This window comes from Rhopilema esculentum, chromosome 16 (genome assembly GCF_057945365.1).
Source record: "Rhopilema esculentum isolate cy_ngs chromosome 16, ASM5794536v1, whole genome shotgun sequence".
In the NCBI taxonomy this organism is placed as follows: domain Eukaryota; kingdom Metazoa; phylum Cnidaria; class Scyphozoa; order Rhizostomeae; family Rhizostomatidae; genus Rhopilema; species Rhopilema esculentum.
The window spans coordinates 12,940,781-12,967,667 of record NC_142830.1 but is presented as its reverse complement, the minus strand read 5'-3'; the positions used below and the strand labels follow the sequence as shown (position 1 = coordinate 12,967,667).

The following is a 26,887-nucleotide window of genomic DNA, read 5'->3' as shown; positions in this document are numbered from 1 at the left end:
ATTTTTTTGACAATTTGAGGCTCGGTTTTTCATAGTTTTCTTATTTCTTAAATATTAATTTTTCTACATTTACATTCTATATAGGTAAGCTTTTTATCAGCTTTTAAAATTCTGCCCTGTTTTGTTTACTCCAAATAAATTTTAAAAAAACGTTGCTTTTTCTTTTAATTTTTCTACTTAAGCTAGAAAATTTTTTACACTGTTTCAATCTTTTTTCTCGGGAAAATCAAGCCTCGATGCTCTTACAAAGCGTTTTCTTATAAACTCAAGTAATTTGGCCCAACATTTCTTACCTTCTCTTGGCTAAATTCCAGACAAGTGAGCTCCCGTCAACAGACAGTACATTAAGACCTAACTTCTATTTTGGTTTCTGAAACTAAGCTGGGTTAGTTTTGACGGAAAGTCGGTCTAGATGTTTGAGATGATTTTTGGTAGCTTTCCAACCATTTGATGTACTGAACCCATTCGCATTAAGGCTGTTTATTTTCAATAGATCGTCATTACACCTTTCTCCAGGTGGCGAACATGCTCATACGAGGTTGTTTATTGGCTACTTGGCTGAAATATGTAGAATTTATGGATGTTTTTATGGATGTTATTTTCACTGCTGTCAGAGACAAAGTGATGGCAGGCAATGGAGAGACAACACGACGACGTCACAATTTTTATGTTTACCACTTGATCTGAAAGAACACCATGAAGTGCTCCTAAATTTGCTGGATCAATAGCAGCTGTTTAAAATCCTTTCCCCTCTAATTATTGTGATTTGGAATCAATTCCAAAATTCACTTTTTAAGTCAAAATAACTGTAACCCTTTAGTGAAGTGAAATTTTTCACAAACCATATTTTTGTTTATTGACACAGTTTTCGTGGATTTTGAATACTAAGAAATATCTTATATTGCTTGTACAGGCTACAAAAATCCCAGAAAGTATATTTATATGACCTCATAGCATAGTCCCCTGTTTGCTTCTTGAAGTTGTGCAAAGAGTAAAAAGGCCTCAAAAAGTGCTAGAGGCCTTACAAGTAAAGTACAGACTTGGAATATGTCATAGAACAATCAGTGTTGTAGAAGAGAAGATAAAAAATTGATTTTGTGTATTGTATGTGTACGTGAATTTAATTCTGGCGTACTTCACGAAAGATTTTCTAGCATTTTTTGCATTAAACTAGAATAGAAAGTGAATGCTTTGTTGCTGTGTCTCAAAGTCTTAAATCTATGACATCATAAACCAGAACAAAGGTTCTTTTATCCGTTCATAATACTGTGCTTTTCAGAGAAGCAATTTAATTTATGAAATTACGATACATTCTTTTGTGAGCTATTTATATTGTCGGCAAAGCTAGCAAGTCAGATTTGTTATTTGCATTATCACGTTTATCTTATACCCAACTGTTTCTGAAATCCACCCTAAGCCTCAAATCCTGTTTCAGCAAAAAGCTTCTTTCATTGATTCATGCTGAGCTGATGAAAATTATGGTTTCAAGATGGCACGAAACTTTAAACATCGCGCACCATTTTATAGTCCTTAACTGTTTTCTTGGATGTGAAATGTTCACGCTTGATCTTTTCCTAATCAAGTGCAACGAGTTTTGCATTGCTTTCAAGATCACTGCTTTAAATAAAAAATGTACTCCCGCTAATGCCCGTCCGCAAGTTTATTCAGCGAAGGATTTTTTGCTGTCCTACCTCAGTTCTTCCATCTCTTTTCCCTTCTTGGGGAGCACCATGGCAGGGGATTTCTTACTGGGGCCTGACGCTTTGCTCCACTTCTTTTTGCTTGGGGATGCAATATTTCTAGATAAACTATTTTCCAATAAATACAACTAATATGCTAGTCACAATCAACACGTGGATGTCGCTTGGGTGTGGCATAAAGCATATAATTGCAAGCTGGTGGGGGTATGAAGTTGTTTTTTTATATTCAAGATGGGGCATGAACTATTGTAGCAATTGTAGCATGATCTGGTCATGTGTAGCAATCCTCCACCAAAGCACTCTAGATTGGGAGTAGCCTTGCAACCAGACCCAAATGTTCCATTGATGGAAACTTTTTGCATGCAATGAAGGAGGCAACTAACATTTTGCGTTCAGCCTTTCTTCATGGTACGGTGCATTTTCTTCAGGAGTTTTCAGAGTTCTTTCTGTACACAATAACTAACGATCCGCGACTTGTAGTTTCATATATATCGTGTCTTTACCTATAGAAAATGAAAGATATATCATTTTGGTATCTTTCTTTTTTAGGATCATCGCATTCAGTTTCAAGCGAGGTCAAGCAAAGATTACAAGAGTTTGTTTTGAATAAACAGCAAAGGGAGGCTGCCCTCGCTTCCGCATCTGTCTCCCAAGACCGATTCAGGCAATGGTAATGTTAGCTCTTTGAAAATTTCAATATCATAGATTTTTAATTATCATATTTAATTCTTTTAGTTTTTTTTTAATTATTATATCCAATTGAAAGAATGGCAACATATGATGAGTATTTTGCCACTAGTCACATTGCGTAGCGCCAACAATGGATGCAGATGATTTCACTGTTTCCAATTCTGCTGTCTCTAATTATTTTTCCCAAAGTAAAGGGCTTGCTTTTTAACAGCTCTCTTTGAAAGCATTGTCCGTATAAAGCTCTTTAGGTAGAAACACACTCTGATCATGCTCATGTCATAAATGGCGAGGAAGAGCTTTGTAATATAAAAACATCGAAAAATTGAGTTTTGATATGAAGATTTGTCTTGCGTTTTCACAAAACAGGGAGCTTTTGGAGGACCCCTTTAAGCTTTCGTGACTAATCTCAATGCAAGTCTCCTAAAATTTAGGTCAGCTCAGGTCTTGAATGATATACCTTAAACATTGTAACGTGATTGCTTAGGCCTGGCAGGATCTAGACCGAGATGTGTTAAACATGTAAACGCCAATCCTGTTCAACGGTTTTCTGATATATGAATTTCAATGATGCGTTTTATCCCGCAAGCCATTTGAATTCATGGGTTTGAATCTAATTATTGAGCGTTTTGTCTAAATGTTACTCGTAAATAAGCTCGGAAGTCTTGTAATTTATTCTGACCGAAATACAGTGAATAAATATGTTGATGTCTAAAGTCATTAAATAGTAACATCTGGTAGATTTTGTCGAACGGAATTCGCAGCGGTACAAGCTGTACTGTGTGGTATTGTATCGAAAATTCGCTTGCTGTATTTGAAAGCGAATAAAAACTAGAAATCAGAATGCTTATATTGTCGAGTATATTGTTGTGGTTTTAATCAAACTTCCTTTTTTTATATTTTCAAAATCCAAAACCCACTTTACGAATAAACATTGGTTAATTACAGCGATAAATATAGTAACCCGCATTCTTCTAAACATTTTGCAAGAAACTTATTACATTTCATTTACTAAATCACTCTCTTAGAAGGATAACATATTCATTGATTATGCGATATTGGTAATCCTATTACGAGAACTGGTTGTCATTTGCTGGCTTGAAAACTTATAGAAGGTTTTTCTTGATTATTTTTTGTCGTCATGGATGCCAGTTTAATTCTTTCATATGTTGATTCGATTACAGTTTATCGTCATAATTACTTTGTTTAAGAAAATGATTTTAACAAAGATCCTTTCAAGGAGAATGAAGAAATTTATAGAACGCAAGACCGCCTGTGCTATTCAAGTCCCGTCCGCACTATGGGTGAAAACATATACACTCACTTTTATTATAAGAAACAAAGAACGCTGTTGTCTTTAATGTTCTGGAAATTTCAATACTCAATGTTTCTTAAAATTTTCTTAATTATGATGTCATGAATTTGTTCTTGAATAGAACAAATAATACGATTTAATAGTTTCTTAATTTTTTTGCTTCCAGTGCTGAAGTTTCTTAATTTTTACTGACTGTCCAGTACTTGTTTCTTATAGCCAGTTTCTTATAAAAAATGAGTGTAGGTTCTAGCACGCATTCACAATTCCATGCTCCCGGCAGCCTGCTTTCATGAAGTGTAAAGCGCCAGGAGAAAGGGTAAAATAATTGCAAAATGGAGAAAATTCATGGGCCTAGGAGCCATAGGGGCTTGGGGCTGCAGCCCCCTAATCAGGCATCACATTTCAGGCTCCATTTAGATAGTTTTATCTCAGCGAAGCAATAATATTCGGACAAGTTCCATACTAAACCCTCCTAAACGTTAAGGATCCACTATGCCTATGAAAATTTACTTGATTTCGCAAGGACAGGAGCAGGGGGGTATTTATCTTCACCCCCGTTGTTCAGGCTTCTTTATGTTGCTATGACAACTGTCTCGATTGGAAACACCCTTTGAAAGACAGGCAAATGAAAACGGATCAAATGAACACAGATACGTAGTGTGGAAATTAGCAACGTACCATGGCGAAATGCTGACAACAGAAAGCTTGTTTGAATCTTTGTAGTGGGACACTCACAGTTTGATTCACAGAGTCAGAATCAGTGGTCGAAAGGAAAAGGAGCAATGCGAACACAGGCCAGTGTAAATGTACCCTGAAACATCGCTTAGTTTAAAATCTTTTTCACTATCAGCACAATCACCCATGTTATTGACGTATCTCTTGTAGGTATGCTACTTCGGGCCTTCCTTCAAATGCAGAAGATGACGATTTTCCTCTTCGTAAAGCAGGTAATAAACCCTATTTGCTCACGCAGGACCACACCACGAATTTGAAAGTTGGGGCCAAGGCTAGCAAAAGTAGGGGGCCAATGCCTCTTTCCCCTTTTACTGCAGCACTAAAACTACTTGCTTTGCATTAAAGTGGAAGGGGGGCATGGCCACCCTGGTCTCCCCGGTGGCATGGGCTCTGTGACACACCTTTTTGTTTCGATAATAGCTATAAATGAACCCAAAGCCTGTAGCAAATGGAACTGAAAAGCTGTCTGGGTTTATGAATTCATCTTCTACCTCTAAGTGGCAAAATCTCTATATATTTTCCAAAAAAGCATCGAGTATGGCAAATAGGGCTCCTTTGTAGGGGGCCTTCAGTTTAGGTATGAGCACTGTAGTTTCATGTGATATTAGCACATATTGTTTACAACTGTTTATTGACGAAACCTGTTTTCAAAATCAGTACGAGGCAGCATCATGTGATCAGTCTCAGGTCAACCAATAGCAATGCAGTACAGATATCATGAAGCATTGAACTCGGGTATACCCTCTCCTTTTATCATTCAGTCCCTTATGTTTGTTTTTGAAGGAGAAACGTTTCTAGCGATATCCGAGGCTTAAAAAATTGTCAATGCTGGGTTTGTTTTAACTACATTAACAAAGCTATGGAATTACATTTCAGTTGGCATCCTCGTTTCCCAAAACGCTGCCCCATAATTTGAATGATCGTAATCGAATGTCAATTAGTTTTAACAATGTCGGAATTTTGTAAGCATACGCTCTTAATGCTACATGTTATTTAGACGTAAAAGTCGAGGAAAATTCCTCAACCATTGCGTGTTAAATTGCGGTTTTTGCAGTTAGAAACATCTTCGTTCCGTGTTCCGTTTTATCAAATGCTCTTTCTCATTGCAGCATCGGAGCCGAACCTAAAATTACGTTCTCGTATCCGACATAAAGTTGCTGCCTCCAAGCGTACAATAAGTTCCAGCAGTCCATTGGCCTTCCGACGAAGGGAGAAAAGTGTCGGCGCCCACAGTCCTGTTGGGAAGTCTTTTCCAGGTAAAATCTAATGATCAATCGACTTTTGAGTTACTGGAAATTGTTGTTGATACCTGTTCCCCAAGTAAATGTGGTGATGACGTCATGAAATTTTATTTTGGACAGTAATACCCGAGAGAGCTTCAAGGAATGTATCTAAATGTACACAAGCAGTTAAAGTTATTGCATATTGGTTGAAATGTTGCAAATTTTGAATCCTGCATTCACACCAATCTTTTCTATCTTGAATCTTCGAATGATCAGTCCTCCCTGGCAGTGACGTATCGTGACCTTTTTCCCTGGAGGAGGAGGGGGGGTGTGTGAGAGATGCAAAACCGTTTTTTACCGACAGAAATTATTTTGTTTCACTTGGCATAAACTTCTTTTGTTAAAAATGTAAATCTACCGACGAGTTCCCTAAATGTTGGGGGGTGTGACACCCCCACACCCCCTGCACGCTACGCCCCTGCTCCCTGGTTGTTAGTATTTGTCTCTGCCTAGCATCCAAAGGTAGTTTTAGGACACTGAGAAGCTTTGCTTATCGAGCAGTGTCCTGGTCCTGCCTTTTGATTTGACATCACCTCATGAATGACATCACCTCCTGGAAATACGGGCAACTGGCGACTACCCTCACTATTGGTGAATGTTTGGTAAGGTCAGGGACTAAAAATCGCTGAGCCTACTCCGGACTTTTTTGGCACCGTTTTAGCTGGCAACCTTCTTTTGATACTCTAGGAATCTTGTTGCTTGGAACTCAAATGAGAAAAGCTTTTTAGAAAGGCAAGAGTACTTTACTCCTTATGGAAGCAGATAAGATTATGCTCAATTGTTGTTTCGTGGGCCTAAATCACTAGATTAGGACTGTTTATGCTTTTCCTTTGCTTTATCTTCTTTTTCGTCTTTATTACTTCTTCTTTTCCTATCCTTTTCTATTTCTATATCTTAATCCTAATTTTCATTGTTCTCCCCTTCTTTCCTCTTTTCGACTTGTTTGCTTGTTTTTCTTTCAATTTTTCTTCTTTTCCCTTTTTTTCTTCGTTCTCTTTTTCTTCGCTCTCTTCTTCTTCTTCTCCTTTGTTTCTTCTTCTTGATTCGTCCCTATTTCATCTTTCTACTCCTTCTTCTTATCCATCTCTCTTCTTTCTCTTTTCCTCCTTTTAATTTCTTTCTGTCTCTTGAATATGCTGTTAATGCATATATCTACATTTGCCGTCGCCACCTACCAATTTTTGAACCCTAGCTCTTGAACCCCAAGCAGCAGATATGGCTCGGCCTTAAACCAGAGAGATAGAAAAAGGAATAATGTAGGCAGGTAAATCAAAGGCTGGCGAACCTAATATATTCTAAAAAAGATGTGCGTATGTTTGCGTGACCGTTTTCCAACTGCTTTACGTGGAATTTATGTGCGAGACATTTCAAAACTGTTAAAGAAGTGGAAGGGGGGGGGGGGGGGGGGTTCGAAAATTTTGAAGAAAACGTTTGGAAAAGATTTTGGATAGGGCCTAGCGCGTCTTGCCAGCTCGTTATGAATCCCGATCGTTATTGGAAATGAACATCTGCCGCACCAAGATGCCCGCCAAGGTGACACTGTCAACAACTTCAGTCGTAAAAATCACGTCCCATTAAGTGGCTTATCTTTTGGAAACACCCTTTTGATTTTTGCTTTTAGTGTCAAACACACAGCTTTTGCGTTATGAGCTCTTACAAGCGGCCTTTTTTTGCATGTTTTGTAACGATAAAATCTTTTTCTAACGATAAAATCTTTTTGTAACAATAAAATCGTTTTGTAACAATAGATTCTTGTATCAATTTGGTAATCCTCACTTTTTGACAGGTGATCCGTTTTGTGAATCGCCGAATGATCGCGAACTTTCATCGCCATTAAGAGATTCAGAAAAGGCTGGACGGCAGGAGGTATATAAAACAATCTACATTCCTTATTTGAAAATGAGACACGTTATCAGAAATTTGCAAACGTCCGTGATTTTGCCTAATACAAAGAAGCTTTAGAACCTGTAGCAGTCCGCTAGAAGTAAAAACTTTTAAGTTCTTTGGTGGCTTTCGATTAATAAAATCGAGTTGATTGATAAAAACCCTACATTCATGCGTATGAGTACCCCTTTCACTACTCAAAGTTCCCATAATGTTGCAGCTTTTGTTCAGAAGCAAATTCAGGATAACGCTCTTGAGATAATGGAATACGTGGCTGTGAAGCTTACTCAATTATCAACAAAATTTTACTCATCACCGTTTTCAACAAAGTTTTTTTAGAAATATTTCTTAAGATATAAGCATTCCCTGTGCAAAGACAGTACCTTTTTTAGTTGTGACACAATCTTGCGTGCCCTTGCCAATTTTAGATTTGTTACCGTCCTTCTGGCTTTCTGTCATTTTTAATAGCCTCACAAAATTTTTAAGATCGTTTCTGTATAAATTACTTGCCTCTCTTACAAATTGTTTTACCGCTGTAATCAAATCAACAAGGAATGTTGATGTTGTTTATGTGCGAGCACATATGGAAATTTTCGACCATCATTGTCAGAATTTTGGGTGTCCCAAATGTTTTCTGAAAGATAATATTTTTGGAAACGTTGTTTTCTTGGCTACTCAACAAGAGAAGTGAATTGTACTTATGACATTTTTGCAGCCAATTTTTTCGGGTAGGGGAGGTGTTGCTGGCATGGCTAGGTATTAAAGAACTGTATATGGTAGATGTAAACACGGGAAAAGCAGCTTTCTCCTATAGAGTTAAAGTGTGACGTAATAAACAATTCTATTTTAGAAGTTTGGCCTTCGTAGGTGTGGTGATTCGCTTCGTTTATAAACACGGCGGCTATGACGACCATTTCCTTAACTCCGTTTACCGTGCGACTCAGCGGGATTCAGCTGGACTTTTATCTTCTATACCCCCACCCTGTATGATCGATAATAACTGAGTATTTGTTTTGCCTATAGAAGGCTCAATCATGACAGTGTATATTTGTTTTCTAGGAGGTGAATGATCGCGATTCGTATAATGGCCACAACCACGACTACTCCCATGTTCCGTTGTATGGATCGCCTTCCTTGCCAAACATTTCGCTTGGGAGCAGCAGAAGTACAATGCACCCGTCCCAGTCATCGGTAAGTAGACAAGTATAGTTCTCTATCTACATTTGAAAAACGTTAATTGCCTGATTCTTTGAAGATTAAACTGTCACATGTCGAATTATCCCCCATTTTCAGTATAACCAACAAAACCTATAGGTTTTCATCCGATCTGTTAGAATTCTTACGATTATATTCTTACGACAACAGCGACATGCCTTCTTAAAATTACTAATAAGTGTTATGATGGACTATACTAAAATAGAAGACGGCTAGCGGATAGATGCTACCTGAATCACAAAGTAAATAATATTTTTCCATGGTCATTTCACTGTATTTTGCTTTGACTATCTGGTAACGTTTTTGATAGCCCCACCAAGTTCACAGTTCCTTCTTTTTGACAGAATCTCCTCGAAGCAATTTTTCTCGAATTTTTATTCAGCAGGAAGGAAAAAACCTGGTTGGTCTCTGGTCGCCTGTCTCTGGTTTCTCGTCAGGTTCAAGCCCGAACTTGTTGTCACATGTGCGGTCTGACCACCCATATTACTCTCATTTGCTGTGGTCGGAATACCGCGCTAACCAACACCTTCTTACACAGATCCTAGCTTTCCACGGCAAAGACCCTAAGGAACTGCCACAAATGCTGGCACAGCGAGTACCAAGCGATATATTAGAGGACACAGATGGCTTGTCGCCGGCATTGCAACAGGCACGCGTTAAGGCAATGATAGATGCCCAATACCAAATACTATCGAAATACCACAGCACAATTCCACTGTTGTACCCTGGGCTCAGTCACCTTGGCAACGGCTCATTGCATAGTAATTACGGAAAGTACTACGGGTCGACAGTGTCATCCTCAACGGAGGAGCACGGTAAGGAGAAAAGCTCTCCAATGGCAACAATAGCTCAGCTGCAACTGATGCAACAAAAACATGCCGAGGATATCTTATTACAACAACAAGCATTTATGCAACACGCCTATCACATGCAGTTGCAGGAAATGGTCAAAAACAGATCCGGGAACCCGTTATTGCGTCAGAAGGATCACGCCAGCGCTCGAATGGCCCTGAAAGAACACTTGATGCTTCAACAAAAGGAGAAGCAGGCAGCCGCGGCCGCTGCGGGTCTGAATCAGGTCTCTTTGAAGGAGCATTTCAAGCGGCTAGAACGTCAAAATATAGAAGTAGAAGAAGAGGATGAAGACATTTTAGTTGTGGACGAAAAAAATAACGAGAAAAAACCGGATAGTGAACGCTTAATTGGCGATGATACTGAGGAGCTAGAACGGCGTTTAGAACGGAATAGAAATCAATATATTAATGAACAGAATAAAGACTACACTATGGCATATACATCAGAAGATACCCCTACGTATAGTGCGCCCACCTCTACGCGAACGCAAGCCTCGCCCATCTTCCCGCCAGTGCGAAGAAATATGCCGCATGCGGACATCAGCGGCCTGGTGTATGATCCGCTAATGTTAAAGCATCAATGTACATGCGGGGATACGAGGCCTCATCCAGAGCATCCTGGGAGATTACAGAGTATTTGGGCGAGATTGCAAGAACTTGGTTATGTTGCAAGATGTGAGGTGAGCGAATGCATTGTTTCAACCATAAGGTTTTGACCAGTTTGACAAATTTGATCAGTTTGTTTTTGAATCATCTTTTTCAGCCAATCAAAAGACGATAATCTCGTGACTCCTTTTTCGTGTTTCCTGAAAGCAGATTTTCAAAGTGTTTGACAGGGTCGGTGTAGATGTGAAGTTTTATGAAGCGTCATACCTTTCAATTATCTCTTTTGAATCTTGTGGCTTAATATTTTTTCTTTGCTATTTACATACAGGGCCGCCGAGAGGGTTTGGAAGCCCTGGGGCAAAAGCAAATAATGAGACCCCAGAAAATTTTTGCAACCACGCCCTTTAGATTGGCTCAATTTCATTCATTCGTTTAAAATGCTTTACTTTTTTAAAGTATAATTTTGTTAAGGTCAATTAATTCCATTTAAAACGGAATACATGAGGCCCCCTAGACCTCGAGGCCCTAGGGCAATTTGCCCCCTTGCCCCCTCTCGGCGGCCCTATTTATCTGTGTTGTTTGATGTTAGTTTTTATGGTATTTCGGTTAGTTTTCTGGTAATTCTGATTTTTTATATGTTCAGTTACATTACAAAGCACACGTTTGTATTCCGGTAATTTATTTAGTTCTCGATGGTCTTTATGCTGACTCAGTAATAAGGCCTTTCATTTGAATAAAAGAAATGTTCAGTTTGGTCCGCGATAATTTATGACGAGTGGCACAGGAAATGCTGGCGTGAGAGACCTAAAATATCATTTCAATAAGATTATTTCATGTTTGATCTATCACATATATTTTATAGTTCTTTTTTCATTCACTTCTTTGTTTTCAGCGTGTTCGTTCAAGGAAGGCAACTTTGGCTGAAATCCAAACGGTTCACAGGTAGTTATGATACAACCCAACCACCCTCCTTCTTTTTAACCGACAGCAATTCTCTATAAATTATCCTTCACCTTCCATTTTCGTCTTTTGATTTTTAAGATCTGTCACAACAAAGTAACACCAATTATTATTTATTCTAGTGAACAGCATACTTTACTGTATGGAAGTGGAGCGATCACTAGAAAAGAAGGTGAGATTTTATCTGAAATAACTGCCAAATGTTTTCGAATATAAACCCATTGTGGCAAGGAATTGATTGGCATTTTAAGATAGTTTTGATGTGATTTTGATTGAGAAGCAGTTGGTTTGGCGACAATTTAAGCGTTAAAAACGCTTAACTTAAATAATTAGATAACTAAAACTAATGCAAAGTCGTCATGAATTTTTAAATTGTGTGATAAGCAAATCAGTGAGCGGCTGCCAAAAATATTAGAGTTTTTTTACTGACGGGGCACCTTGTTGAAATGTAGAATGGAATAAAATGAAGCTAATCGTAGACCGTCGCCAAACCCTTTTATATAGCGCTAAAATTTAAAGGGAACATTTAAACCCATCACCGCATTTCTATTCAGCTTCGTTTAGACGTATTTGCTAGAATTTATCTACCAGCGTATTATTTGCCAATCTGCTGCCAATTATTTATCTGATTTGCTTATCACACAATTTAAAAATTTATGATGACTTTGAATTCGTATTTTGTATCTAATTATTTAAGTTTTTAAGATGATAATTATTAATTTATGTGTGCACTTAAGTGAATCCCCGGAAAGAACAGCCTTTTCCCTTTAAGTGTCAGATTTTAATTTTGAAGGTGAATATAGTAATTTCAGATTCAAGGAATTTGACATTAGGTTCTTTTATGCCTTACTGTAAAGGTGTTTCTTGAGAATTAATGGGACATTTTGTTACGAAAATTTTTTATTTGTCAGACAAAAATAGGTTTTTCGACAAAAGGCGCTAAGTCAACAAAAAAAGTATGTTTCTAATTTTTTAGGTCCCTAAATTCTTAGGCCCCTTTACCTAGAAACTATTTATTAGATTAAATTCTGGTATTTTAAAGTTTAATATCGCAATTGTTTCTTTAATTTCTGAATCTTATCGTCGCCTTGAATAATCTCTTTATTTACAGTATATATTAAGCTATTTATTATGTCGACTAATTTCCTTTTCATTGTTATTTGCTGTTTTCTTCCAAGCAACTTTTCTTCCATGTTTTCCTTGTAAAATAATGTTCAGTATGTTGTGGTACTTTTTATATCATTGTGATATATCTTCAAGTTTTGATGCATATATATTTTAAGCTGATAAAAAATTGTGCTCCTGTTTTGTATCCTAATTAAAGATCATTGTTGCTAAAAACTCAAAAGGGAAAATAGGATTTGTTACGTCTCTTTTTAACGCATATTTCTTCTAAATTTCAGGAGGCCTCCAATCTTTGAAGTGTTTTAGTTCTCTTCCTTGTGGCGGTTTAGGAGTAAGTTTTCCTTTACTCTCTTATCCCTCAGGGAAATTCTTTTAGGTAAATTTCTTTTATTCTTGTATTGCTCAGGGAAAACTTTTAAGGTAAATTCCTTTTATTCTTCTATTCCACAGGGATTATTTAGCTCAATTTATCATTTTCAATGCAAAGTCAATACATTTTGTAAATAGCAATGCTTATCAAAACAAGGTAAACAAAGAGAAGAAAACTTGGGCGTAACTTCCCCATTTGAAATCACCAAACTTGACAAATTTTGTTATGTAATCAGTAGACGAGTTCCGGAGACAGTTTTGTTACTTTCTGGACTTTACGAAATCTAGATATTTTTTGTTTTAGCCTAGAATTAGAAATTTGGTATGTCTGTTCTATAGTTCTTTGGCCCACAAAATATATTTGTCCAAAGCCATTAATTGATTATAAGTAGAGACTTGTGTTTTGGACAAAAAAGTCAAAGTTCGACTACTTTAAAGAAAGAAACTTTCTCTGAAAGTTGATGGAGGTATCTTTCGCGAATCGACCAGATTCTAAAATTTCGTGGCAATAAACGTTCGCGTTTTCCGAAAATTACTTAGTAAATGATGATAAAATTTAGCGAATTTGGTTTTTGTCATATATTGTCATATCTCCAAATCTTCAGTACTTATGGTTTTTGTGGCATAGCTCCAAAGAGTTGTTGAGCAAATGAATGAGGTAATCGTTGGCACTACTTTTGAAACAGCAAAATTATCCTCTGGACCAGTTTTCCCCGCAAAGAAATGTAGATATAGAAGAGAAAGAAACACCCGTCGCTGATCCTCGATGATATTTTATGATTGATTAAACAATGAAAGAAAGTAGCGAATAATTTATTATTAGCAAATTATTTCGCAGAAATTCTACAGGCAATTGAAGTTAGCTTTTGGCGAAAATAAAAATTGCGATTTTAATTTTCAGACATTTCCCAGTAACATTTCGCGAATTTTGTTTTTTATGAAGTTTCGTAGGGGTAACATATCGCGAATTTTGTTTTTTATGAAATTTCGTAGGGGTAACATTTCGAGAATTTTGTATTTTATAAAATTTCGTAGGGGTAACATTTCGCGAATTTCATATAATATGAATTTTTACAGGAATAACATTTCAAATATTTTATATTTTATGATGTGTTGCAGGAATAAACTGTCGCAAATTTTAATCTTGGGAAGTTTTAGCAGAAATAATTTTTACCAATTTCCCATGAAGTGTAGCATTTCAAAGTGCGACGTCAAAAATATATACTCAAAAAATAATTAAATTTTGACCGGATAACATGAAAATCAGTTATGTTTATTAAAGAATGGGTAGATATGTTCAATGAAAAATTCCAAGTCTGCCAACGGATTACTGTTATTTCGGCTTGTTTCATCAGTTTCGAACCGAGCCCAACTTAAAGTGATCTGATGGGAACGGGCCTGTCCCCATATGGCCATTTCTCAGCCAATTTGTAACGCATTCAACTGAATTTGCACATGTAACTGATGCCTTTTCAGGTTATGGGTCCAAAATAAAAAGAAATCTAAAAATGGATTTTTATGGCGCTATTGCTTAGGAACTCTGTACTTTAATTTCGTTTTTAAAAACAGATAACGGATTAAGAAGTCAATTCTTCTATCGTGTGTTCTTCGATTAAGTTTATAATGAGTTTAATTAGAAGTTCCATAAGCACTTAATTTCTCTCCCCTTGTTGGTGCTATTCCGCCTGAACACTCCATCATCACGTTCATCAGAACAATTTTCAAATGAAGTTGAAACTCTTTTTTAAAGGTCGATGCTGATACCATTTGGAACGAATCCCATAGTGCAAATGCTGCAAGGATGGTATGCATTTTATAAACCTTACTGATAAATTATATAAACTAACACTAATTTTTTTAAACTTTTAGTTTCTACTGCAGACAATAGATGTTTAGAGTTCTGCTTAGTGTGAAAAGACTTTTCGGTGCTTCTCGTTGAAATAAACTAAATTTTCTTTTTTTTATTAAATTTTAATCCCCCAACCATTAATCGAAATATTTTTTCTAGAACTTCTTCTTGCTTCGTGCTTCGTTATTGAAAATGCAATTAAACTGGTGCAAATATTTCAATTTTTGCAATTTAACTGCATTTTTTATCTTTGCTTTGATGTGTTGACCTTCTTTTTTCAGACTGTTCTCAGAACTCCCTAGCTTAACGAATTTTTTTGTGCTCCTTCCTATTGATTCCCCTTTCCTTTTTCTTTATCCAGTTTGCTTTATAAAACTGCTTCTATCTAAAATACCCACATTTAAATGCTTAGTTAGTCTCCCTCCTCCATACTTACTCTTGTATGAACCCTCTAAAAATAAATTTACTGCTCAGAGTTATATTTGATGTGTAAGGATAAAATTTTCTGTCTTAAAACCGTGATTATGTTTAAGAAACAGATTTAAGAAACTCGCCAGCTGTACTTTTTGTTATCGTCTGCTTGTTTGTGCATCGTGAAAGACTCTTCCTATTTTAAAGATTTCGTTCGAACCTCCTGACCACTGTTTTTGAAGTTATGTATTTTCCGCTTGATGAAAGACTCTTTAGAAGTTCATAATTTTGAGTTTATGGATAGACTTTTTTTCAGATTTTATTTTCTCTTTTAGGCTGCTGGCAGTGTGATTGAGCTGTCGATGAAAGTAGCAACAGGAGAACTGAAGGTAAATAAAACTTCCATCCGGGAGGTTTCTATTTTTTTTAGAAATTATACTTCGCAGAAAAGGTATCGGTGGAAATTTTCATTTAAAGTGTCTTGTGAGCAAATTCCCAAAATCATGGAAGAGCCTTCCCGCCTTCCCGCATTTTAGATTTACTGGCATGTTTAAAGAAACTTTTCCTGTATAGGTTTTATGTTAAGTGTTTAAGCCACAGGTTTGCAGTTTGTTCTCATTCTCCCTGTGTTATATTCTTGTTACTATGTTCTGTCTTGTTAAGTTTCAGTTTATGTAAAGAAAATTACTCTGGAACCGTGAAGATATTATTTCTCGTAGCATTTAGATGAGTTTCTTGTAGACCCAAAAAAAAATGTCAGGTTGTAAGCTGTTTGGATATTTTTATCTTGTGAAATGTGCATCACCCCCCCCCCCCCACCCCCCACCTACAATACAACGCAATAGCAAGCGTTCCAGGCAGTAACTGCTAGACTCCTCTTAGCAGGCATCTCTGCATTGAACATCACTTTTTATCGCGTTCTCAATATACACAATTGTTGATGCTGTCTTCTTCAATTTTAAGAATGGATTTGCCATTGTTCGACCTCCGGGGCATCATGCCGAGGCTCACCAAGCAATGTTAGTAAAACCTTTTCTATCATAAAATACCATTGATTTCAATTTTTGTTTTCCAATATGCTTTTGGCATCACATTGTATGGAGGCTGTCTCTCATTTTTTAAACCTAGTATTTTAACGCAAAGGGAATCTCAATGCTTTTCTCTAAAGTCACAATTCTTCATCTCCTACCCTGCGGCTTCTAGCTGTTATATCAGGAATTCATTTTTTAGCTTGTAAAAAAAATGTTTTTCGCAAGAAATATCTGCTCTCAATCAATTGAAGAGATTTTCAACAATCCCCATGAAAAATATTATTTTTAATTAGGATTTTTTAATGTATTGCTTCAAGTATTGAAAGAATGGAATAGAATGATAGAGTTGAAGAGATTGTTAGCACAATAATATGTTAGCCAACTGCATCAAACTTATGCCATCCCATTAAGAAACTTGCAATTCGATAAAAGTTCTTCAAACTCATCCTTTAAATTTCCAGGGGATTTTGCTACTTCAACAATGTCGCTATCGCTGCTAGACTTCTTCGAATGAAGCTTGCTGTGGAACGTATCCTGATTGTTGATTGGGTAAGAGTTCTTTGCCTTCCTTACTGAATGGCCTGAAGTTATAGGCCGCACTTGAGATGACGATCCGCTCAAATTTAGATATGATGTCGTGTGATCATATGGAACATTTATGAAGTTTTTATCGTTTGATATATATATACTTTTAACCCAAACCTGGGTCCTCTGTAAATATTCTCTGTAGACGATTCTAATAATGATGATTAATAAAATTGAATTAATAAGATAGTAGAATTCTAATAAGATTTTTATGTGTTTGTCATGAAAAATTTAAAGATTGAAATTTTCTTTTGGTATGAAATTGATGAGCGATTTCATAGATTTTACTGTTATTAACTTAATATTTTATTGTTAAATTCTAGATTTGGAATTTATTATAAATTTTCTTTTCATGCAGGATATTCATCATGGGAATGGAACACAACAAATGTTTTATGACGACGATCATGTCCTCTATATATCTATTCATCGCCACGATGACGGGACCTTTTTTCCTGGAACTGGAAAACCGGAAGAGGTAAGGATTTTTTTATTCCCGTTAGAATCTTTTGATCGCTGCAAAATGCCTGACATGTCGGATTATAAATGGATTGTAAAGAGTGATTCTCATCTTACTCTTAAGGATGGTTCATTTGTTAGAGTTTCGGATATAGGTTTAAGGGTCTTGGGTTCAAGTTCCTGCAGTGACCATACTTTCACTAAGAGTGAAGAGAGTCGCCATCTTCTTGTATTTCAAGGCGTAGGAATCACGAGATATGGTCACATTGCGAGGAAGGACCAGTGAACTGCTCGATAAGTACAGCTTCTCAGTGTTCTAAAACGACCCTCTAAAGCTAGGTAGGAACACGTGGTCTTACTCGGTATTTCCCAACAACGTATGAAAATACCAAATAAGGAGGAAGGGGGTCTATGCTTGGTTCAATTTTGACCAATCAGTGTACGCCAGCATCTAGCAAGAGACTGTTTGGAATTGAAAGAATTGAAATTATGTTTGGACTATGTAGGAATTGAAAATTCCAAGTTCTTATGTGTTAAAAGTTTATGTTTACTTTGGATTGCTGTTCACACAGAATATTGTCTCCAATTCGATTTAGAAGGATATTTCTAAATAAAATTTGATTTCGTTGATTTATCATGATAAATTTTTTTTTCAGTGTGGTGCAGGTATCGGTATGGGCTATAACGTCAACGTTGCTCTCAGTGGAGGTTTAGGTAAGATGAAATAATGCAAGAGAATAAAGCTGTCCGTTAGTTTATCAAAGTTATTTACTAATTCTAGGTCAGTTATCATGGCTGGAGCTAGGGTTTGTTACGAGTAGACAATAATACCATAATGGTACTGTCGAAAATTTTTAGAATCCAGCTTCTTAGGCTCAAGTGTTACTTTGATGTCAGATGTATTTCAGACTTATTGCAAAAAATCATTTTGGTTTTACTTGAAAAATTATCACTCTCGCATCAAAACATCCCAAAAAACAGCCTTGCCCAAAATTTGTTGCCAGTCAAAGAAGAAACGGTCTCAAATTACCCTAGTGAAGGATGGCCATCATTTTATCCAGAGCCATATTTCAGCATGCATAGAAATTCTAAACGATAGTCTTCTAAATATCTGATTTTTGTTTTCTACTCTACCATAAATCATTTGTGCCATATAAATGTAAAATGTGGAATAAAATCTCAGTAATCAATTCCCTACCCATGCATGAAATCGTCACGTTTGATGCAATAAAACTTAGTCTTTCCATGCTTTACGTTGGCACGTTAAAATCTTCTTTTTCTCCCATCTTTCATGCGCAGTGCGTTATTCAAATATTGGTGTATATTTTAGATCCACCCGTCGGAGATCCAGAGTATCTCGCAGCTTTCAGGTAAGATGAAAATGCTAGCAATTGATTTTCTGTTTTTAAGTTACTGAACAAGGCTAATGACAGACAGTACTTTTGTAAGATGTAAGCAAGATAAGAGAAAGTTTTTTCTCCCGTTCATTTCAGTTGTCGTCCTTAGTAGTCAAGTATTTTAGGAAGGAAATAATATAATTTGTTTCAGTAGTCAGATTATTTGTATCAATAGATCCAAACTCATACTTATTTTTAACCCTAGTATCTTTCATGTCTTACTTTTCTGTTTATTCATGCCAGCGTGCTTTAGTTGCTACGAGATTTTGTTGCCCTCAGTGGATTTGTTAAGAGCTGAATATTATATTACTGAATATTATATTACTGAATATTATATTACTGAATATTATATTACTGAATATTATATTACCACAAGCATTCTTCGATTGCATGCCACAGTTACAAATTTTCTCTAAAATGTTACTTGAGTTAGTTTGACATTAAGAAAGATTTAGGGCCAGTGGGGATCGGTAATTATTTTTTCTGATCATCCCCTCTCCTTCCCCCCCCCCCCCCCCATCCAAAAAGATAAGGAGCTAACAACCACAACATTTGCTTTATGTAAGTTGCTTCAAATCATGGATGATAGGCTTCACGAAACTGTCTTCCCGTAGGCGGACTTTGGACTATTTTCAACAAGAAAGGGAATCCCCATAAAATTTTGGCTCTACCATCATCATTTTTTCATCTATTTCAACACTCAAGAGCCCAGCCACACACTCGAACCGATTAAAAGATCTTTAGTTTGCACGTTGAAATGAAATACTATATCTGTTTGATTCATTTATAAGTAACTAGATGCTCCATGACAGGTTGGGGTAAAGATTGAAGTAACGTGATCATTTATTCACCCTTACACCCCCGTTTGGGGTACCATTGGAAGTCCATAGAGAATCGGCAGTAAAACTAATTTTCGTTTTCTTTTTGTAATATAATATTCAGCTCAACACGACACTTCATCAAACTTTGTCGTTTAGAAATGACAAACAATTAAAGAAATGATGTACCAAACTGATTTAGGGAGTTTTTTTAATCGAGAGTCGCCTTCTACGGGGTCAATTTTTTTAACTAGATACATAGAATTTACACAAGCAATGTTTGGATGGTACAACACTTCAAAATGGTATTGAAAAATGCAAACATTTGATCTCCATTCTGACGTTTTTACTCTGAAAAGTGTCAGACGACATATCTTTGGTGTGACTCAAAATGTTTCCTGTTTTCAAATAAATGGAACTCTGATATTTACAAAGTTCTAAATGCAAAGTTTGATGCGAGAGCATTGGCAAGGCAAATCAAATGAATTTTAACATCTTCAAAACTCTTATTAGACAACCTGTCCATGAGAGACGCGATGTTTACCTAAAAACTGTCAGATGTTGTTAATTGAAGTGAACATGACTGTAGGAATCAGACTTTATCATTTCTGTATCGTTTATTATAGAACGCTGGTATTTCCAATCGCAAAGGAGTTCTGCCCGGATATAATTCTTGTATCTGCTGGATTTGACGCAGCGGCTGGTCATAGTCCACAGCTCGGAGGATATCATGTCACGCCCCAATGTGAGTGACGTATTATTTAATGAAGTGCTTATTCCGAAGTACAACTTTTGAAGGATTTCATCAAAACACTATTGACTTATTTGTCTAAAGATCACTGTGTGAAGGATTCATTCAGTGACGTCGCTTGACCTTCCAGATTAGGGGGTGTAGGGTCATCAATAGAAAATTTACCGACGAAAACATAGATTGAGAAGAATTTAAGTACTATTTCACCTATTTATACACGATTTTACCGATAAACTAAGAGTTTTGTAGAAAAACTGAAGACTTACTGACGATTTCATGACGATTTGGGGGGTGTTACACCCCCTACACCCCCCCTAGCTACGCCCCTGGATTCATTCCCGTAAGGCAACAGGGCCATGTGAATTTTTAAATGGAGTGATAGTCTACGATCGTTTTTACTAATTTTGTTATAATTATAGAATGAGGTAGAGTTATCTTGACCGATTCCTGCTCAATGTTATAGGTTATGCATACATGACAAAAAAGATAATGTCACTTGCCAATGGAAGGGTGGTTTTGTCTCTGGAAGGAGGGTAAGTTGTCGCTGGACTGTTTTTATTACAAACTTGTGTAATTTTTTAGTATTACCTCAGAGAGTCCTTTGCTTCAGGAAGTGTACCACAAATGAATGTATCACAAGCTTTAATCACACAAGATTTATATTGTTTGCTTAATCTTTCAAAAAACCTTTGTATTAGAATGTTTTTTATGTAATGCTGTATAAAACAAGATTAATACTGTATAAAACGAGAATTTCCTTTCTTATTTTCTAGGTATAATTTGCCATCTTTATGTGACTCCGCAGAGGGATGCATGCGTGCATTGCTTGGCGAAGAGGTGAGGGAACTTATAAATGTTTTGAGCAGGTTTTTACTTCTCGCCGCTTTCTTTCTCTTATCTATCGTAAAAGTGGCTTTAATCCTTGGGTTGTTTTACCAGTAATACAGATACTTTCTGGTCAATTTATCAACATTTTTACCGAAAAATTCAAGATTGCACTAAGAAGTGGGAAAATTAACGGCAAAGTGCAAAACTTAGATTGAATTTTTTATCCAAGTGCCTCTTTGACCAATATGTTACCGCTAAACCTTTACGCTGCTGTTTATATCATAAACCTTTAGTGTCTACACGAGTCAAATCAAATTTCAAATCAAAATTTCTGCCATGAAGGTTATCTTTAGAACTTAAAAGCCCACAAAGTAGTTAGAGGTCAGTTTAACTGTTGCGCGTAGAAAAAGTATTAGACTTAAGAGAGTTATGGTACAAGCAACCAGTGGAAATTTTCATGGCAAGGAGATCATTTTGATGTATTCAAGGCAGCTGTGCGAAATGATATCTAAACAAGAAGAGAAAAGGTCAACACAAAATAACGAAAGATTGTTTATAATAGGATGATAACGAGGTCATTTCAAAATAGATCATCCATCTCAGAGATAAAACATCCTCCCAATTTTTCAGCAAATTTTAACTTACATGTGAAATAAATAAACAGTATTCATTTGTCATAATAAAGCGTAGATGTTGCAATGTTAATCGATTCTCCTCTTGCTAACTTCAAGTTGCACGATGCTTAGGGGTCCGGGGACAACTCCCCTACTAAAAAGCTCGCATTCCGTCTCGAGCGTGGCATTAGACGTCGAGCCTAATTTCCACCCATGGATGAATGGGGACACACCTTTGGTAGCAAAGCCATTGAAGAATTTCCTCGAATGGCCTACCACGGGAAGGCTACCGTAAAAAGTTATTGCGAAGGACCTACTGTGAGGGGCCTACTGCGAGAGACCTACTGCTAGGAGCCTTCTGCGAGGGCCTACAGTGAATAGCCTTTTTGACATATCAAGGGGCGCTTACCTAAGACTATCTCCTCGAGAATTGAAGCTGGCATTTTCCTTTAATTTTTCCAACATGGCATTACCTTTTTAAATTTTGACTTTATCATGGTAGTTTCTGTACCCTGCTGTCTAGTGCCAGAAAGTCGTAAACCATTCACCCTGTTTTTATATATCATAAGGACACTAACATCGTTCTGTTTTCTTTTAGATCCCAGAGATGCGAGAAGAGAGTTTGGTTACTAGGCCGAATCCAAACGCTGTAAAATCTTTAGAAAGAGTCGTTGATGTCCAAAGTAGGTTTTAAGGAAACCTTTTATCTTTATAGAAACCTACTTCTGTCAAAGTAGAATTGTTTCCTTTTCGTGATCAGATTTAATCATCTTTTTGTTCTATATTAAATTCTATAAGAGTTATAGGATTACGGTTACTTGCTCGAATCAAATCCTTCACTTTGTTCATTTATTTCTGGGATCATGGCATCTTTATACAAAGCATGCTTGTATTGATTTTTTTTCTTTCTTTGGTTGGAAGTGCATTTACATTAGACTTGACCCTTAATCTTTCTGTCATCAGTGGATTTTTGTTCTTTCGGGTTCGTCATAGCCAACAAACGATCTTTCAGGATTGATCGTTTTGTCATTCATAAGTGGAAGACAGGGGCTGGCTAGCTTTGTTATAACTCTTTGGAAACTATTTGCACTTAATGCTCTTCGCAATACTGTTAAACCAAAATACTGACAATTTTAGCGTAGAAAGTTGTCCACTCCCTGCAAAGTAGATTTTTCCTGATTTGTCGCTTTAGGCTGCATTTACTGGTATGCATTCATCGAAAACTTGGGCCAGGTAGCTAACGGACCTGGGAAATCGAATAGTGGCTCCTAATTCCTCCCCTCTAGCCAGATTCCATCATGCCAAACAGATTGTAAAGTCTGTAGATTCTACAAATTTTCATTCATTTCAGTTTCTTGAATCCTTTCCTGAAATCTGTTGCTGAAAAGATACCAACTTACGAATCAAACATTGCTTGTCATGAGCTTAGATATTTATGAAATTTGTTGTTTTTTGGCATGAGCAGTTTTTGCTTGCTCTTTTGGACTTTTTAAACAACGTTGCATCTCTAATGGAACTGATTCGATAATTTCTCGTGTTCCAGGCAAATTTTGGCCAATAATCAAACGAATTGCAACCCAAGTTGCAAAACCACAACAAGAAGCAGAAAGACTGGAAAAAGAAGAGACTGAAACGGTAAATGCCCTGGCCTCTTTGTCAATGCAAGGCATCGTAAGAGGCACTGCACGGTAAGCGTTTTTGATGACATTTGCATGCTGGTGTCAGCCTCTGGTACTCCAATATAGTGCTCGATAATTTTAGGGGTGTCCTCTAGACTATTCAGTGTTATAGTTGAATTGCATTTGAGGTACTGTAGAAAGGATAGAGGTATTTGTGGCACCATTGTTTGAAAACAATAGGAATTAAAGGCATTCTTCATTGGATACCAGGATTTTTTCCGGCACGAGCACCGATGTTACTCTAAGCACAAAATTTCCTCGTTAGTAAGCAAGTTTTTGGAGTATTTTTGTTCGCTAAAATCTGTGCAAGTTTTACTCAAGGTATCGATGTCCCATTTCATAAAATTGCCAATCAGAAATTCTTCACTATACCTTATGCAGAAATCGTTGAATTTTAGCAAAATTTCCATTCCTTTTCAGCGTGAGCAAAGAAGAACCCATGGAACAAAATTAATGGTCAGAATTAATCAGAAGTTCTAGATTATAGAATGGCAGCTCAGTAGGCCTATGTTTCTGCAACAGCCTGTTCTCTGCTTCAAGAGTTCCCTGTTATCAAGAGCTACTCGTAACATGAAACAATGAACAATGACAATAGACGTATGGTTTAACGGAGCCATTTGAATCAATTTAAATTTAATGTTCTTTGTAACTCTTCCGCTTTAAGAAAATAACAATTCTTCAAACATTGAATTGTGTATAGTAACATATGTTTAAAGTTAATTTATCCCCTGCTGCCTGTCTCATCAACTGAAATATGTTGCCAATTATTAATGTTAGATTTTGAATAAGCACTCATTTTGACCCCCCCCCCCAACCCCCACTCCCAATCCATTTGCACTTCACCTGATAACGTCCTTTACATGGGCTGGGTATCATATCAACATTAAATAGCATTAGCGATACCTATAACATATCAAAGCACAGTCCCCCCCATCCTTTTCTGATGTGCAAAACAGTTTCTAAAAATTGAAATGCATATATGTGCTGTTTTTTATTGCTGTCCCCCGTTTATAACGCAATCGCTTCGAGAAGGCAGATATGACGTTGTTCCATCACATGGTGCAAGATTCACGCATCCAAAAGTGCACTGCCTGCTACTTAAACTTTATATTCCATAGATTTACATTTGTAAATATGTAATCGTATCCTACCATTAGAAGTTGAGTTGTAGTTTCATGTCAACAGTTTGACCTCCAACTCTCGTTATTACCAAAATTGTGTATAAAAGTATGACAACATTTGGAAGGAACGCTGCTAGGAAAGTCTTGCTTTCATTTTGGTACATTTTATAATTAGTTTCTCTTGAGATTAAATACTCATCCTCTGGGGAAAAAACCTCATTCAAAGTAGCATGCGCCTCTTCTCAGTGGAATACAAACAAGGTTTATTCTTAGTTAGATACAATCAGGGGCGGACACTTGATCAAATATTGGGGGGCAAGCCTATTGTTTTAATAAGATGACGTCATATTTCCCATTGTTTTACAACAAAAGACCATTGTCCTCCAAAGTATTGGGGGACGGTCGCCGCCCCTCGCCCCCCCCAAGTGTCTGCCACTGGATACAATTGAAATTGATAAGCTTTTTATGCGTCTAAAATTGAGGGGAATGTAGGCCTACCACGGAACTGAATCCCTGCAGTTTCAGGTTTAAATTGTCATATGAACACGCTTAGGTGCTTGAAGAATTTCTGAAATATTAATGGGTGTTGTTCATTTAGAAATGTAGGTGCAAAAACAACATGCAAAATGGACTGACATGCATCGATTTAATGTGCATTTCTTTTTGCGCTAAGCTCGTTATATTCAGGCCACTCCAGGGCTTTTTGCTTGTTTTATTGCTAAATATCACACGCCAAAGAGATTTTTGTAGGAACCCACTAAAAATTGCAACAAGAGAGATGTTCCTGGAGTGGAATATCACAAAATAACTAATTCTAGGCCATACCCTCCGAATTAGTTTGCTTATTTTTATTTTTGGGAAACAAGGGAAGTGTGGGAGCCATCCTTTAGAAGAGGTCCTCATTTTTATTTGCATTTTAGAGAAAGTCAATTTTGTCACTATGTCGTAGGTTTTTAGACTATGTTTGCTATTTTAATATTCTCATATTTATTGTCACAGTAACTAACACCCACTGCTACCGTTCGAAGTTTTTCGTCATACCCTTTGTTCTTTTTAGTAGAATTCTTCAGTATGTCCTTCTTTCGTGTAATTTTGATGCAAAAATATCGTTTTTGCAACTGAAAAATGACTATTTTGTGATGAAAGTTTCCCTACTGTAGTTGTAAGAACAATTTCAATGTAAGGCAGCAATAATTTAGGGGATGCGTTTCCAAAAATTAGCGAAAGGCTGTCAAATGCTTGCTTGATTGTCCAAACAGCTCTATCCATGCATATGGAAGCATTGCAGTCTAGAATTTACAAAATTTGGAGGTATCCATGACGTTTGAGTTCTGTTGAGTTGCGTTGGTTGTTTTTCAACGCAACACAGTACATTACTGGCGTGGGTGAATTTCGGACTCGGGCCTAAATTCAGAAAATCCATCTTTGGAAATCGATGACTTTTTAATCACGGAAAATCGAGGAAACCCTCTAGCATGCTAGACCGACGTAGTTGCTGAAAATTTTCTAATTCTTAGCCGGCGACATTTTTTATAAAACCAGGGAAACTCATTGTTCTTAGTTTTGGACTTACAAATTCATTTTTCTGCAACTTCACACAGTAAATTGTCGCTTAATAGCAGTTTTTCGTAGCACGGCTTACTAGCTGAATTTTAAAAAGCAGTGTTTCTCCTTCTAATTTTTGATCTGAGGTTTAGCATGTTCTAACGTCGGTCGCATTTTTTTATTTTGGACGTTACCGCAGAAAGCGTTTGCATTTAGTTTCTGCTTATATTCAGAAACCTTGGCAAGCCTTTCTAGATAAAAGATTCCAAAATGCAGGAATATTCCCAAATATTCCCAAATATTGCCAAATATTTTCACATGAAACACATAAAACACATAATGTGATCAGGGAACTGTGAATAATTGGAATTACGAAAACAAAAAAGGGATTCTCCTTTTCATTTCGGATTTCCATTTAGGAATTTGTTTTGTGAACACATGCAATCAAGAATTAATTGGCTGCAATGTGCATGAAGTTAACGTGGTCCTCACGTGTAACGAACAAGTCGACAACACTTGCTCTCTACAATAAAAACGTGCTTCCACGAGTAAAAGAAACAATACTGGAATGGAAAACCTGATTTAATCGAGTTTTCAAAGCAAGTCGTGAATCATGAAAAGACGGTTTAAAAACTGAGGGAGATTTTTAACGATGTTTTCATAGTTTAATGTGGAATTTCATTAGTAACATTTATCAATGTTTGCTGTCTTCAATTTTTATGTGTAATCTAATCCAACAGGAGCCTAGAATTGACAGTTTGTGAACTACCCCTTCCCGAAAAACCCCTATTTTTCCAAATTCACTGTTTCAGCGGAAGCATGTTTCGTGCAATTTGTTTTTTGGTTGTTTCGTGCTGCAATGCCGTAGAGCGAACACCCTCCCATCTGGAAAATTCTCCATGATTTGTTGCAAGACCCCTCTCGTCTCATTTGCCAACAATTTCTAAGTTCTTTCTTTCCAACTGTTTGCTTTTTAAAGCAAATCTATGGCGCGGCTGTCCGCATGTTTCCGAAACCGCTCACGCAATTCACCCATACCATAGTGCCCATACAAAACTTATGAAGT

The 26,887-nt window shown here is 36.8% G+C and overlaps 1 protein-coding gene across 4 annotated transcripts in view; it reads left to right on the top strand.

The window, feature by feature from the left end:
* Positions 1-25,402, top strand: part of LOC135682717 (histone deacetylase 4) — a 55,386-nt gene extending 29,984 nt beyond the window's left edge. For 3 of the 4 annotated variants that reach the window (XM_065197721.2, XM_065197724.2, XM_065197725.2), the window contains 22 exons: positions 2,250-2,370; positions 4,588-4,649; positions 5,547-5,693; positions 7,507-7,586; positions 8,664-8,795; positions 9,202-10,353; positions 11,172-11,221; positions 11,362-11,411; positions 12,643-12,695; positions 14,484-14,537; positions 15,329-15,382; positions 15,957-16,012; positions 16,486-16,573; positions 16,968-17,087; positions 17,725-17,782; positions 18,399-18,438; positions 19,910-20,028; positions 20,498-20,567; positions 20,808-20,871; positions 22,075-22,159; positions 23,020-23,164; positions 23,576-25,402. In XM_065197721.2, the coding sequence (XP_065053793.2) occupies positions 2,250-2,370; positions 4,588-4,649; positions 5,547-5,693; positions 7,507-7,586; positions 8,664-8,795; positions 9,202-10,353; positions 11,172-11,221; positions 11,362-11,411; positions 12,643-12,695; positions 14,484-14,537; positions 15,329-15,382; positions 15,957-16,012; positions 16,486-16,573; positions 16,968-17,087; positions 17,725-17,782; positions 18,399-18,438; positions 19,910-20,028; positions 20,498-20,567; positions 20,808-20,871; positions 22,075-22,159; positions 23,020-23,164; positions 23,576-23,609 (2,834 nt within the window). In that variant the 3' untranslated portion in view covers positions 23,610-25,402. The remainder of the gene's footprint in view (positions 1-2,249; positions 2,371-4,587; positions 4,650-5,546; positions 5,694-7,506; positions 7,587-8,663; positions 8,796-9,201; positions 10,354-11,171; positions 11,222-11,361; positions 11,412-12,642; positions 12,696-14,483; positions 14,538-15,328; positions 15,383-15,956; positions 16,013-16,485; positions 16,574-16,967; positions 17,088-17,724; positions 17,783-18,398; positions 18,439-19,909; positions 20,029-20,497; positions 20,568-20,807; positions 20,872-22,074; positions 22,160-23,019; positions 23,165-23,575) is intronic. The other variant, XM_065197723.2, reaches the window with a different exon arrangement.
* The last annotated feature ends 1,485 nt before the right edge of the window (positions 25,403-26,887 follow it).